The sequence below is a fragment of the Zingiber officinale genome, unplaced genomic scaffold (assembly GCF_018446385.1).
Source record: "Zingiber officinale cultivar Zhangliang unplaced genomic scaffold, Zo_v1.1 ctg72, whole genome shotgun sequence".
Lineage (NCBI taxonomy): Eukaryota > Viridiplantae > Streptophyta > Magnoliopsida > Zingiberales > Zingiberaceae > Zingiber > Zingiber officinale.
In genome coordinates, this window is record NW_024589968.1 from 175516 (window position 1) to 191785 (window position 16270).

Genomic DNA, 16270 nt, shown 5'->3' on the forward strand with positions numbered 1-16270 from the left:
GCTGTTAGATATATATTACTAGACATGTCTATTGGTATCTGCTGAGTTGTTGAACTCACCCCCGTGGACACTATATTTTTTTTTCAGGTACCAGGTTGTTTATGGTGTCGCTTGGAGTATCCTGTCTGCTGGTCCCCATGTCACATCAGAAGACTTATCGGTTTCACTTATGTTTTGTTTGTTTATGTATCAATTTGTTTAGCTCTGTACTCCGGTTCTGTTTTTGGAGTGTTGATGTTGTTATGTGGTATTTTGTATTGGTTGTCGGTTGTGTAAGCCTAGCCGGCTAGCAGTTTTTTGTGTTTTGGTTTGTATGTGGTTTCTGTCATTTTCCGTTGTGTTGGTTTTGTTGCAGCCGAGTGGGCTGATGATATATATATATCTGTGTGGTTGTGTATATATTCCAGCCGCATGTGGCTGATGTATATTATGGATGTAGAAAGTTTTAGATTGTCCGTCGTACAGGGGAGGTGCTGCCGAAATATCTTCGGACAGGGACTTTCCTGGGGCGTGACACTTTCATTTGGCTTGTTCTTTCAGTGTGACCGAACAATTTACTTATCAGTTTGACTGAGCGAGCATGTTTATCCAAAGCATTGGTCTGGAGTTGGTTCAAGATCATATGGCAACAACATTGTGCTCTCGGTACATATCCCAAGTGTGCCCTATCATTCTACCCTCGTTGCATATCCCAAGCCTGCCGGATAGGGCAGTAAATGAACCAATGGTTCAAAAATAAATTTGGTGTTCAATTTAATATGGAATTATTTATGTGCGTTCAATACAACACAATTTTAATTAATTGGACATGTTTCAATGACTTATGAATAAATTTGAACAAGTATATTAGTGAATAATAATCATCAATAACTTTTTATAAACATGTTAAATAAATAAAATAAAATAAGTTTAAATTATTAAATTTAATAACTAATTGAATAAGTTTTAAGCAATAAATAAGGTTGTTCTTCTGTAATAGTACCACGGTAGGGCACTTTTTTAGTTTCTCAAATATTTAAGGATCGTGTTTAAATCTTGGTGAATTAACGGATGAATTTTCTCTAATGGACGGTTGATCTAAGAACACTGGACTGACAGACCGGTTAAAAATTTTCATGGCTGGAGGATTTGCAAGTTGAATACTTGATACCAATTAAATTGAGAACTTGATAACATTTAAAATTTAAAATGAATAACCTAATCAAATTTAAATTTTTAATTAAATTATTTCAAAATTTCATCTAAGAAAACATCAATTTATTCAATTATAATTTTAAAATTTCTTATTTATTAACTAAAAATTAATAATTAAATCAGTAAAAAATTTTGATTATTTTTTATGTGTTTTGTATTTATTTTAAAATATATAAAATTTTATGATTTAATTTCATGGACTGTAATAAATAATTTAAAAATAAACTTAATTTAGGTGGTGTTTGGTTCTCTACTAGGAATCGGAATGGGAATAGGTATCATAGTATTGTGGAATGGGAATGAGTGTGACCTTGGGTATCATTCTTAAAAGTAATGTTTGGTTAGTTGAATATTTTCAATCGGAATGAACTTAAATTTTCTTTTTTACCCTTAGAGGAAAATAAGAGAAAAAATTAGATGGAAAGTAAAATTGAATGTGAGAGACACATATGATGAGAGAGAAAGTGTGATAGGAAAAAATGAAGAGAGGGAAAGTATGATGAGAGAAAATGAGGAGAGAGAGCTTGATAGGAGAGATTGAGAAGAGAAAAAGTATGATGAGAGAGAAAGTGTGTTGAGAGAGAAAGAGTAATTGGGAAAAATAAAGAGAGAGAAAGTGTGATGAGAGAAAGTATGAAGAGAAAATGTGATGAGAGAGAATGTGTGATGGGAAAAAATGAAGAAAGGGAAAGTGTGATGAGAGAAAATGAGGAGAGAGTGTGATGGAAAAGAATGAAGAGAGAGAAAGTGGGATGAGAGAAAATATGGAGAGAGAGTGTGGTAAGAGAGATTGAGGAGAGAGAAAGTATGATGAAAAAAATGAAGAGAGATAAAATAATGAGAGAGAGTGATGAGAGAGAAAATAATGAGAGAGAATACAAAGAGAAAATGGTAGAGAATGTGTGATGAGAGAGAATAAGGAGAGAGAGAGTGATGGAAGAGAATGAAGAGAGAGAAAGTGTGATTAGATAAAATATGGAGAGAGAGTATGGTAAGAGAGATTTAGGAGAGAGAACGAATGATGAGAGAAAAAGTATGATAAAAAAAATGAGAGAATGAAGAGAGAGAAAATAAACAAATATGAATAAATTAAACAAATATACTAAGGGTATTTTTGTCAAAAACTTAATTCTTATTCCCATTCCATCAAAACCTAAGGGAGGGGGTGGGTTTCATCCAGGTTTGGAAATGAACTCATTCCCTTATTTCCAAACCTCTAAACCAAACACCACCTTAATATAAAAATTTAATTGAACTTAACACACGAACCCTGCAATAGTACAACACAAGGATAACACACGAAAGATCTAGTAGATGATCTCTCCCCAAAACAAAAAATAATTTAACATCATAGTGGACCAATGGTCCACGTATTAGATATTAAACTGATAAGAACAAATACTACACTTGATCTTAGCCAAAAGGCTGAGAAAGATATGAATAAATTAGAGTCATAGCCTCTTCTTTTATAGCACTAGTTCCACTCCGTCAATCAAAAACAAACGATATGGGACTAAATTCTAAACCCTAAACTCTAAACTCCATCTAGTATAAAAGGTCATTACAATTTTTTTTTTTTGTTTGTAAGAAGAGACGAGAGTACAACTCCACCTGGTCTAAATGGCCATTAGAGTTTTTTTTTAAGACGAGGCGAGAGTACATTGCAAACCGTGATCTTTCTCACGTCTCCTTCTCCTTGACCGCGGAAAAGAAAGGAGAGTCTTGTCAGGGGCGTAGCCACCTTAAGGAGAGGGGGTGCGACCACCCCCTCTCAAATTTTATTATATATTTATTTATTTATTTATTTGAAAGTCCTTATCGTCACTTTGAGTAGTTGATTTAGCATCATTCAATGTCGAAAACTGAAATTGATCACATATTTGGAAAATTCATGACCTAAGTTATCCATTGGTACCACTTCTACGAGGAAATATCACAATTTGAAATGTTAAGTATTGAATTTTAAAAATAAAATATATAATAATAAACGGATGAATTAAATCGTAGGGCACAAAGTAAGGAAGCTAAATTAAAATTGAATCGAGTTTAAACTAAATTCAACGGGTAGATATGGATATAAAAATTATGTTGGTTCAAATTGAAATTGATTTGAAGTTGAGTTATGACCGAACCAAGTTTAATATTTAACCAAGTTTAATTGATTTGAATTAGGATATTTTTGACGAAACCTTTCATTTTTTCTCTCCCTCTTCTCCCGATGCATGTTACATCTCTGCCGTACCATATGCAACCCCTTCACCCATTCCTCTCTTTTATTTTTTTTCCTCTTCTTCCTCATTTACTTCTTCTCCTTCTCTTCTCCAACGTTGGTAAACTTATAATTTTTTCCTCTCCTCTTCTAAAGCACAAGAGCTTTTTTCTTCTCATTTCTCTTCTCCTGCAACCAAGAAATATAACACCAGTTGCTGCCCTCTTCTAGCAACAAGATCAAGTAGCCATCAACCCCCAATCTTCTTCCTCTTTTGGTAGTTTTAGGATTTTATTGGCACAACAAAATAGTCATGTTTTGTCTTACCTTGTTTTCTTTGTGTTGCTGTCGAGCTCATCGAAACGCTAATGAAGAAAGTAAAGTTCTCCATTTTTTACTTCTTCCTCTCTATTTTATCTTATCTATTTTTCTCAAAAGCAATTATCTTCCAAGAGTTGTAAGTTATTCCTTTCTCGTTTCATGATCAAAAATCCTAGCTATGCCCCTGTCTCTCCCCAAAACAAAAATTAATTTAATATCATAGTGAACCAATGGTCCACGTATTAGATATTAAACTAATAAGAACAAATACTACACTTGATCTTAGCCAAAAGGCTGAGAAAGATATGAATAAATTAGAGTCATAGCCTCTTCTTTTATAGCACTAGTTCCACTCCGTCAATCAAAAACAAACGATATGGGACTAAATTCTAAACCCTAAACTCTAAACTCCATCTAGTATAAAAGGTCATTACAATTTTTTTTTGTTTGTAAGAAGAGGCGAGAGTACAACTCCACCTGGTCTAAATGGCCATCAGAGTTTTTTTTTAAGAAGAGGCGAGAGTACATGTAAAATACCGAAAAAAATGACGAATAATGATAAGGGAATTTTTCAGAATTTTTAGAAATTTTTCTAGAATTTTTCGGAGCTCGTATGGACGAGTTTACGGGGATAAAAACGGGGCCGGGGAAAGCCTGTTTAGGCTACCCAAATTAAGCGAGGAAAAGTTTGTTTTTCCCTTTTTGTTTTCTTTTTCTCCTCCTCTTCCGTCGCCGTGCCCCAATCCCCCTCGGGCTTGCTCTTTTCTTCCCCGCCGAACCCATGCCCTATCCTCCTTGCGCCGACGCCCTTCCTTCTTCTCCTCTCACGCGGCGGTTGCTGCCCTTGTGATTTTAAGCCGGCTGAGAGGAAACCCGAGCCTATTTCTTGTGCCCTAACTGTCTTCTTTTCTTCTTTTGCGTACCGGCGCCTCTTCCCTTCTCCGATTACAAAATCGCTGGCCAAGTTTTCTTCTCCTCCTTGCATTGCCTCGCCCCTTACCGACGCTGAATCTTTCCTTCTCTTTTTTTCTTCTTGCGTCGCCCCGATGGCCACAGCCAACACTAATTGCCGGCGCCGAGCAAGTTGAGTCTCTTCTCCTCGAGTTTTTCTTGGGTTCGTGGCTCAGATCCCTGGTGACGATTTCCCCGATTTGCCGCGAGCCGCAATGTAGAGCCACTTCTCGCAGCAAGCAGCCAAGCTTGCTGTTGTGCCCTAGAGTTCCTCTTGCTGCCGAATCCGAACCAAGGCAGCAGCGACTTCATCAGGGAGGTGCCACGGGTTTTGATTCTTTGGTGCCATGGTTGTTTTCGTGAGGCCAGATTAGCAACATTGCAGCCGGTTTCAACCCTAGGTCCCAACGCTGTCTTTGCCGTCGACGAACTTCCTGTTCCTCTGTGCCCTAGCTTCGATCAAAGCAGTAGTGATTTGGCAATGTGACAGCTAGGTGATGGTTTAGATTTTTATCTTGTGTTATGTTCTTGTCCTATATCTACCGTGGATCATCACTAAATGTTGTTCTCCATTTATAGAGGGTTGCAGGTTCGATCAGTAGCATTACTGCTCTACTGATTTCGGGCTAGCAAGTGTTGTGGGGTTGATCTTGATCTGTTGGGTAGGAAGGATTCCAGCCAAGTGTGGTGCGTTATGGGAAAAACTGCAGCAAGGAGATCTTGTTGTGGTATACTTTGTTTTCAGCAGCAATCAGCTCACCTTGTTCTGTGTTCAACAGCAGTTGAGCTTGAGGTATGGTATAGGAATTTGGATACGTATTGTGGTTGGATGATGTGATTAGGGTTTTACCCTAAATTAGTCGTACAGATTTTTTATTTAGCTATTTAATGAATTGTTAGCTAAATAAAAATGTATATATATTATTGACACAGGACTTTGACGCGAGACGAGCATCTCGATGTCGGATTGGACCGGATACGATACTCTTATCGGAGGCGGGTACCTTGACTTATCTTTTTGATATGTCTTGTTGATATGTCTAGTAGGTTATAGCCTTTAGTAATAATTATGTTCGTCCTTGATTCGGTACGTCACTACCGGATACTCGTCACATGCTTGTTTGCTCACCTGTTATACATTTTTATGCTAGTACCCATATGATTACATATATGCTCAGTGAGGTAGTGACATACCATGCTTGTTATGTTTAGGACCTAGGTTTTTGATATCCTATCTGACCTGTGTACTTTAGATCTTGGTATGTGACCATCGATATTACGGTACTCATTTTATATATATATATGGATATGGTTATGCTGATCAGTTTACTGCTATACTTAGTGTCATACATCATGATTGCATGCTGCGCGATTGTCAGCTCCACTATGGTTGAGCACATCGCCAGTTACATGTACTGCACACACCACCACTCATGGATTAGTGGTATATCAGGCGGGTGTGTGGCGGTTCTGCTGTTTGGCTCCATTGGTCTAAGGACTCAGCGTGGTGTGACAGTTCTGCTGTTTGGCTTGCTGGCATTTAGTGTAGCAGTGTAGCGGTGGTCAGGTGACTCAACGTGGTAACCGGCAGAGATACCTCCCCGTCATCGTGTACCGGGAGATGAGAGCATTAAGCTCCCCCATTTATGATTTGGGGTCAGAGGACAGGAGTACTCTGACAGCATCCCGTCCACTCGGTCACTCATCAGGAGCAGTGATGTCAGAGTGCACGGTTGTCACAGCCCTACCCAATCGGTCTCACCATTATGTGTGAGATGACTGACTTCAGGGGTGACCAGGACGCATCATTGGCATCATACGCATTTATGCATTTACTGCTTGTGTTTGCTGCACTTATATGCTGCATTTGGATGGATGCATATTTTTGACATGCATACAGGATTTATGACACTTCCGGTCTGACGATCTGATTATTCTGATAGGTGGCCCTGGTGAGTACAGTACTCTTCAGCCTTTTCTATTATGCATTACCTTCTTTTGTTCATGAGACTGTACTCCATAGTTATTACTATTTGTTATAGTTTACTATACATGTCAACTAGGTATCTGCTGAGTTGTTGAACTCACCCCCGTGGACACTATCTTTTTCAGGTACTAGGTTATTTATGGAGACGCTTGGAGTATCCTGGCTGTCGGTCCCCACGTCACATCAGAAGACCTGTCTCTGCCTTCGTTTATTGTTATTTTTGGTATATGTATTTGTGTACTTAGCTTTGTGTTCCGATTTTGTGTTCGGAGTGTTGTTTTGGTTGTGTGGTGTAAGCCTAGCCGACTAGCAGTGTTTTATTTGGTTTTGTATGGGCTTGTATTTTATGTTTATCCGCTGTATTGGTTTTGATTCTAGCCGAGTGGGCTGTTTTAAATATATATAACTGCGTGGTTGTTGTTATACTTGTCCAGCCGTGTAGGCTGAGATTATTAACTGTGTGGTTGTGTATATATTCCAGCCGCATGTGGCTGATGTGAAAATGGGCAATAGACTTCGCCACAATTTACTTCGTCAATTAGTAATTACGAAGTAATATATGATAATCAACTTCGATAATAAATTTGATAAAGTAAATACGATTTTAGACTTCGTAAGTTTAAAAATATAGATTTCACTTCTAATTTTATCTGATATTTTACTTCGTAATATATATTCGATGGAGTAATAAGTTATAAAATAAAATTCATATATGTAAGTGCTGAAGTAATAAATATAAATGGATTAAAAGTTTTACTACAACTTAAATCTATTTATTAATTTTACCATCAATTATTTGCTAAAACCTAAGTTCCGTAGGAAGCAATTCACAATCGCCTTTTTCTCCTTCGCATTTTTCCCCGACGGCAACCTTCTCCATTTTCCCCGACGCAAACCCTTCGTGTTGAGACGCCTTCACTTCCTCTCCTCTCTGCACGCTAGGTTTTCTCCCTCTCCACCCCCTTCTTTCCTTTCCTCTCTACCGTGCCATTAGTGTTCTTCCCCTCTGCAGCGGCGCCAGGGAATTGAAGTGAAGTGAGGGAGAAAAGTCACTACGCCATCAAGGATATCATCAGGTGACTTCTTCATATAATTTTTAATCCTCAGTGGCTTGACTTGGCTTGGGCTCGCTTTCTTCATGGAGGAAAGTGAAGTGAGGGAGGGAGTGTGAGATCTTAGAGAGTGGAGTGGAATTGAGAATGGTAGTATGGAGCTCTCTAGATTTTCTATCCCCACTTCGTTTCTTCCTCCTGCTGCTTTTTCTCCTTCTCGCGGCACAATATGGCATGACCTATGACAAGAAGGCCATCGTCATCAATTGCCAGAGAAAGATCCTCATCTCAGGCTCCATTCACTACCCTAGGAGCACCCTAGAAGTACTCTCTCATAAAAAATCCTTCTTTTTTCTCCTTATCTTTTATTAATCTTCTTTTGGTTATGTAGGTGACTCTTTTTGAGGGTTTTTGCCCTAATTTTAGATGCACATCGTTGATTGTTGTTTTTTTGTATGTTAGATGTGGGAAGGACTTTCAAAAAAGCTAAGGATGGAGGCTTGGATGTTATACAGACCTACGTCTTCTGGAATGGCCATCAACCTTCACCTGGCAATGTATTTTTCCTGTCTTTTCTTGATAATTTCTTGTTTTTTTCTTCTTGTGCTTTGATTTGATGGAGAAGTATATTTCTTAGATGGATCACCTTGAGTTAGTGCAATTTATTTTTCTTACTTTTTAGGCAGTATAATTTCAAAGGAAGGTATGATTGGGTGAGGTTTATCAAGACAGTCCAAAAGGTGGGACTGTACATCTCTGCGCTGAATGGAATTTTGGATACTTCTCTCATAGATTCTTCATGTGGATAACTCATCCTAACTATTTTTGTTTTCTTCGTTTGTTTAGAGGATTTCCAGTTTGGTTGAAATATGTCCCTAGAATCAGCTTCAGAACTGACAATGAACCTTTCAAGGTAAATTCCTTAAACTACTCTTTTTATATTATATTCTTCTTGTGTTGGATTGTTGATGCAAGAACAATGTAGTCTTCCCTATTTATTTTAAGTTTTAAAGGGGGTTACTTGTTGGATTTGTTGCATGCCTTGCAAGTATATGCTTAAATGCTCTATACAGATGGCCATGCAAGGTTTCACCAAGAAAATTGTTGATATGATGAAGACTGAATCACTTTTTGCTTCTCAAGGCGGTCCAATCATCCTTTCGGAGGTATATTTTTTCTCGTGCATCCTCAATGTGGTAACTTAATGTCAAATTGTGTTCCTAAGTTTTATTTTCATGGGGTCTTGAATGCAGATTGAAAATGAGTATGGGCCTGAAAGTAAGGCATTTGGCGCTGCTGGTCATGCGTATTTAAACTGGGCTGCACAAATGGTCGTTGGGTTGGGAACTGGTGTACCATGGGTTATGTGCAAGGAGAATGATGCCCCGGATCCAGTGGTAGAAGTCAAATATTATTATTGTATGCTCGGTTCTTTCTTTGTGTTTAGCTACGAGACTCTTATCTCCCCACTGAGCTATATGCAAAGCTACTAAAGTCATTAATTATATTCAAATAAATTTAATCATTTTTTCTTTGCCTTATCTGATGATCCACTATGTGTAGCTGTGCTGTGGATTGTCATCTACTAAAGTGTATTTATGATTTGCCACTATAGAACAGAATAGATATCTATTCAGCTAAGAGCACAAATTGGTGTTTAACTGTATATAGAAAGAAATTTATACCTTAATTTAGTACATTTGCCATATAGGCTTGTGCTTTAGTTAATGTGTTAAACTGCATTTGTCTTCTTCTTGATATATGTTTTCAATATGTTTCTGAGAATCTCTAATGTTTTGAACAGATAAATACGTGCAATGGTTTCTACTGTCATAGTTTCACTCCTAATAAACCTGATAAGCCTACCATGTGGACTGAAGCTTGGAGTGGTTGGTAAGTTGCTAAGCAGTTTTAGTTTTCATTTTAAATTGAGATTTGTACATGGACTATCATGTCTGTCATGTCCATGAGGATATAGATTAATGCTGAGGGTTCTCGAACTTCTTCTGTGCTGTCACTGCAGGTTTACAGAATTTGGAGGCACCATCCATCAATGATCAGTTCAAGATCTTGCATTCGCTGTGGCACATTTTATACAAAAGGGCTGCTCATTTATAAACTATTACATGGTTGGAACTGCAATCTATCTCTAAATTGTCTTTGCATATTAATGATTCCAAATTGCTAATTTTCCTTTGGTTGTTTGTTAAGAACCACGGAGGAACTAATTTTGGGCGCACAACTGGAGGACCCTTCATCATAACCAGTTATGATTATGATGCACCGATAGATGAATATGGTATGATGGGAAAAAAACTCTTTTCATCTTTCAAGAAGAGTAAAAATGACTGAAATTTATCATTGATTGTTTGCCTGAGTTGGATTGGATGAACAGCCATATTCCATAGACCTGCTGTCACATTAGAATGGCTATAGGGTCCTAGCAAACTTGTTTGCTCTTTAAGTAAACAAATCCTTACAAAATCAATTGTAACTCGTCCAATATGGTTGTACCAGACAACTGCCTATTAGGATACTTTACTTATATCTAGTAGTAGTGAATAATTTGACTCTTAGAAGCATTTAATCTAGTTGCTTCTTTTTTATGTACTAAGAAAATTGTTGATATGATGAACACTGAATCACTTTTTGCTTCTCAAGGCGGTCCGATCATCCTTTCTCAGACATGTTTTTTCTCGTGTGTCCTCAATGTGGTAACTTAATGTCAAATTGTGTTCCTAAGTTTTATTTCATGGGGCTTGAATGTAGATTGAAAACGAATATGGGCCTGAAAGTAAGTCATTTGGCATTGGTGGTCATGCATATTTAAACTGGGTTGTACAAATGGCTCTCAGATTGGGAACTGGTAGGAATCAAATATTATTATTCTATGCTCGATTTTTTTCTTTGTGTTTAGTGACTTCTTCATACAAACATTAAGATGGAATTAAGTCGAACGGATTACTAAGGATGAACCCATTGCTTTTATTCATTGCTGACTTGGAGTTGAAGCTAATTCAAGTGATTTACTTGTGCCTTAACTGGTCGATGATGTGGCATAGAAGGGCATAACAAGAATCCTCTGTTTGAGAAGTGTTCTTGTTTCAGTGTGAATCCATCAAGAGCTTGACTTCCATACTGGAGGTCAATTAGGTAAACATGCTTAAGTATGAATACGTGCAAATTCATCTTTTTGATATTTATCTTTTAACTTGATTGTTTTTTACCTATATGAACTTGAAGTCTGTTTTTTTTGGCGAGTAATGAGCTCCTATTTAATGAATATCTCATTTGTATATTATTTCCTTCTAAATCCTTATAACTGATTTATAGATTTGAAGACAATTTGGATAATGTATAGTTCATGGATGATGAGCTTCTATTTGATGAATATCTCATTATTGTATTATTGCTTTTTAAATTTACATAACTGATTTATACACTGGAAGTTGGATAATGCTTGATGTTAGATACTTTTACTAATAGATGTTGTTACAAACTGTTCAAGTTTTATAATAATGACTATGATTACCTTGTTGTTTAGGTCATTAATGTTGATGCCATAGTCCTTTGGTTATGTTCTAGTTTTACCTTGTATGTGTATCAGTGTAGCATTTTTTTAGTTACTCTTGCATTTTTTTTTTTTTTGTGAATGGAATCAATCTAGTGCATTTTTACCTAGTGGGGTAGGCACAATCCATCCGTTAATTAACCCTTTGGGCATATGTCTTTGTTTGATAATAAAACTATCTATATTTAGCTGTTATTGCTTATTGGCCTTTCTCAGCTTTGTATACCTATTAATTTATGAATGGAAGAAATAAGCTAGTATTCACATTGTTTTGTTTGCATTAATCACATCTTAGATTTTATGATTGATGTTGAGTGGGGATCTTGAACAATGGTGAAACCCTGATCTAAAAATATCCCATTAATGAAGAAGGCTAGTATTGACAATCATGACAAGACTGCAGGAAAAAGCCCGAGCTAATTTTGCACTAGCAACCACTATCAGATTGGGGGAGGGATTTTTTGCAATGATTAGGTGTAAAGGGAACATAGATGATTCATCAGGTTAGTGTTTAGTTCGGAATTCCATGTAAAATAAATACAAATGATCTAAAACTACAACATCCAACAATAGACACATAAGTATTACAATCTATAACAGAGGGAAAGGAGGATTTCCGATGAGGGATATCAAAACATCTTTTTCTATGGCACTTGTTCTAGCTATTCTATGATTTGCATCTTTGGCAGGTATATGGACATGGATTAATTGTTTTCATTATCCACTTTGGTTCTTGCTATCTTTTTTATATGAAAATTGACTTTAGCACTATCTGTCTTCTAATACTTATAAGATGTCTTACCAGTATTGATGAACTCTAGTATTTTCAACATGCTTTGCTTTGTTCACAATATTTGTTCACATGGTTTGCTTTGGTTCACATGGGGTAAATTTAGATTTGACCTTAATTTTTCTTAAAGACGATTATTATAGAGAAGGATGATAATGCTTGATGTTAGATATTTTTGCTAATAGATGTTGTTACAAACTAATGTAGGGTTATGAATATTCCTATACCCATCATCTATGGTATTTTGTTTTTTATGTTTACCTCATATGTTCAAGTTTTATGATGATAATTATGGTTATCTTGTATGTTCTATCATTTGTTTTGTCAGTACCTTGCAATTACTTACCTTTACAAAATATATTTAGGCATCAATTAATAATTCTTATTATTTATATTGTAACTAATTGCTTTATATTTTCAATTTTATTAGGGTAATCTAAAACAAATTGGTGGTGTTGAATGTGAATATTGTATAATGCGGTACATGAAAGAGATAGTCTTAGATGAAGATCCACAATTGGAGAGGAAGGTGAATTTGTTCTTTATGAAATATCTTCTTTATGAAATATTGAGTTATTTTACATTAACCCTTAAACTTCTATTAATGCTTCAGTTTGCAGCATCCAAAAGCAAATAATATTACAATCTCAGTGTGATGAAGTCAAAAGTGAATGGAGTAAATTCGTCTAGTTCTATGTGAGTGCCTAAGTGTAGGTTGTGATATAAATTTTGGATTGTAATTAGAGATTTATGGATACAAAAGCTTTGGGGTGAAGTTGATCAAACTTATCTTTTTGTGAATATATTTTTGGGTTATATTTAGAGATTTATGAATACAAAAGGCTTTGGGTGAAGTTGGTTATATGACTTTTATGAATACACATTTGGATTGTATTTTATAAATATTTGTGATATATTTGTTCAATTTTGGTGGTGAACAATATTGTGTTGTAGTAAAATATTATGATATACGCTTTTGTCAATTAAAATTGTATTGTAGTAAAATATGATCAATTACTTCAATACTATGAATAAATGGTGGAGTAATACAACACAAAAGACTTCAATAAATTTAAATAGTGGCGTAGTTAAAGAAACTATTTACTTCGTCACTGATTAAATTTGTGAAGTCATTTGTATAAATTACTTTGCTAAATTAAAATTTTTGTTATAGTAAAATATGCTCTATTACGTATACACTAAGATGAAGTAATACAACCCAAAATACTTCGATCAAGCCAAATTATGTAGAAGTAAAATTAAATATTTACTGCACTAGAATACAAAATTTGTGAAGTCGTATACATATTTTACTTCTTCAATCAATGTAACCTATGAAGTAATATATCATCAATCACTTCGGTACTTTTACTGATCTCGATGAAGTAATAGAGCTTTTTTACTTCAAAAACGGTCTGATTTTGAACCGATTTTGGACCGGTGATAGACTTCAGTAATTGTGTGGTGAAGTAATAAATTGACCCTTTTACTTTACGTGCCTCTACTTCGGTAATTATCTGTATATTACTTCGGATAATATCCGAAGTCTATTGCTGATTTTCACATAGTCTATCCGAAGTATATTACTTCGGATAATATCCGAAGTCTTTGCATGCAGTGTTTTATTTGTTTTGTATGAGCTTGTATTTTATGTTTATCCGCTGTATTGGTTTTGATTCCAGCCGAGTGGGCTGTTTTAAATATATATAACTGCGTGGTTGTTGTTATACTTGTCCAGCCGTGTAGGCTGAGATTATTAACTGCGTGGTTGTGTATATATTCCAGTCGCATGTGGCTGATGTGTATTATGCCTGTAGAAATGCTTCAGATTGTCACCCGTACAGGGGAGGTGCTGCCGAAATTTCTTCGGACAGGGACTCCTCTGGGGCGTGACAATTTAGTGGTATCAGAGCAGGTATACGATACTTGCTATGTGTTTGGATTTTCGAGATTTATCTAATACCAATTTATTTGGTATCAGAGCACGGTTTACGAGTTTTATATTCCATGTTTTGGATTTCGTGTTTTTATCTTCTTGATGTGACTTTTCGAGTTTTGGGACCTGGTAGCGACAGGACATCTCTAAGCTATCGGAGGTATGTTGGTATACTGTTATTCTACCTTTTTGTTAGTATATGCACCGTTGACTACTATAGTTTATGACATGTATTAACACTCTTTACTAGTACCTGTCTAGTTGAGATAGTGGATATTTTATGTATTAGGTAAAACCCTGATGATGATCGACCTTGATAGAGATTAAGGGTTACAGTTTCTGGTGATTTATCATATCATACACCAGTAGTTTTTTTTTAGCTTATGTTATTACTAGTTGGTTAGCAGATTGAGGCACATACCAGCCTCTGCTTTTATTAGCTGGGTAGTGGATAGTATCTATATCTTTATGTTGACCTAGCCAGTAGTATATCATGTTATCTTAGTTAATTTCATCCGTAGATAATTGATTTACTCTTGTTAGATCGGTCAGTAGAAGATAGATTGACGTTTGTTGACTTGGGTAGTCGTGATCGATTTACCTTAGATGCTTGTAGAGGCTTTATTTATTCTTGATTAGTTAATAGATGATCGATTAGTTTTGTTGATCCGATCAGTTGGGGATTGACCTACTTTACTTTTAGATGTTTGAATCTTGGGTTATTCGTGCTTAGTTGGATATCTTGAACACATCGAGTACCTAGCTTATACTGACGTGGGAAAGGATTGAATTAGCCATATACTATTGATGACTTGGTCAGTCGATAGAGGATCGATGTATCCTATTCCATGAGTACTTTAATTTTAGACTGTATGTACCTAATTAGATAACTTAGAAGGTGGCATAGGGTTTGTGTGGTAGATTGGATTAAATATGCTGATTATGCATATCTATGAATTGTACATATGATTTGTAAAATACCGGGAAAATGGCGAATAATGACAAGGGAATCTTCCGGAATTTTTAGAAATTTTTCTGGAATTTTTCGGAGCTCATATGGATGAGTTTACGGGGATGAAAACTGGACCCCGGGGAAAGCCTGTTTAAGCTACCCCATTTAAGCGAGGAAAAGTTATTTTTCTTTTCCTTTCTTATTCTCTTTTTCTTTTATTTCTATTTTTCCTTTTTCCTCAGCCGAACGCCGTTTGTTTGTGCCCGAGTCTTCTTCCCCGCGCCTTCCCCTAACCGCAAAGGCGGTTTCCTTCTCCCTCGAGTACATGCCGTGGCCAAGGGAAGTCTCCCCTCTTCTCACCGATTCTGCCCTAGGTGCCGGCGCCGAGCCGATCCACTTCCCCTGCTTCCGTGCCCTAGCCTCTCTACTCGGCCCCGTCTCCTTCTCTCCTTCTCGACGCCGCAGACACCTGAGCAAGAGACAGCCAAGACTTCCCTCTACCCTAGCGTCGACGGCCCACTCCCGACGCCACAGTCATCGCAGCCGACACCGGCTGTCCGAGCCCTGTCGCTGACATTGCCGGCTAGCGAGTGAGACACCACTCCTTCCTCCACTCTATTGTTGCGAAAGCAACTGCTGTTGGGTGTTGTCGTCGCTGGTAGGGAGGAGTCGCTGGATGGAATTAGGGCAAACTCTCCCTCTCACTCACGGATTTGAAGAGGGTAGAGGTGGTTGCCATCAGGGAGGTACATCAATTTCCCCTCTCCACTGGATTCATGTTTCATTTCCTCACCGGCGTAGACCTGTTACTGATTCTTCGATCTCCTCCTCAATCTTTTCGGTGTAGTGTTGATCTGGGCGTTTTTGGTTGGGAGGCAGTAGGTGAGATTGGTTCTCCTTCGCTGGGTCTGTGATCAGCACTGACGATTGAAAAGGTAAGATGAATAGATTTGGTTGGAATTAGGTTATGGTTGGACTAGTGATTTTCATTCCTTGATATGATCCGTGATCTCCATTCGTGATCTTATGGTTGATTTTTGACCAGAAGGGGAGAATCCAGCAAGGTGGTTTTCGCGCTGAGGTGTTCTTGTCCAGCATACAGTTGCAGCTCTTCAATTGTGGATCAACCACAATTCATCTGTTGAGGTGAGTTTTGTACTGAGGATTAGGGTTTCAGCAAATCTGTTGCTGTATGATTGTAGTTTAGTTACAGATTTAGATTCATTGGTAATCATTTACTTGAGGAATTGTTAAGGTGGATTATATTAACAGAAAATGATTATCAAGTGTTGGGTGGATTTTTGGAA

General features: G+C 37.0%; 1 protein-coding gene and 3 pseudogenes across 1 annotated transcript; 2 read left to right on the plus strand and 2 right to left on the minus strand.

The window, feature by feature from the left end:
- Positions 1-16270, plus strand: part of LOC122037660 — a 123595-nt pseudogene that overhangs the window by 61600 nt on the left and 45725 nt on the right.
- LOC122037723 lies at positions 2449-2632 on the minus strand (annotated as a pseudogene).
- LOC122037670 lies at positions 3898-4031 on the minus strand (annotated as a pseudogene).
- LOC122037668 (beta-galactosidase 5-like) lies at positions 8684-9771 on the plus strand. The gene is made up of 4 exons (XM_042597172.1): positions 8684-8880; positions 8968-9111; positions 9519-9607; positions 9738-9771. The coding sequence occupies exons 1-4, from the start codon at positions 8752-8754 to the stop codon at positions 9769-9771; spliced, it is 396 nt and encodes a 131-aa protein (XP_042453106.1). The 5' UTR covers positions 8684-8751.

Excerpts from the sequence above, each read along its gene's own strand:
- LOC122037668 (XM_042597172.1), top strand. The coding sequence starts at position 8,752 with ATGCCTTGCAAGTATATGCTTAAATGCTCTATACAGATGGCCATGCAA. Across the intron at positions 9,112-9,518 it reads ATGATGCCCCGGATCCAGTG|ATAAATACGTGCAATGGTTT; the intron begins GTAGAAGTCAAA and ends TGTTTTGAACAG. Across the intron at positions 9,608-9,737 it reads ACTGAAGCTTGGAGTGGTTG|GTTTACAGAATTTGGAGGCA; the intron begins GTAAGTTGCTAA and ends CTGTCACTGCAG.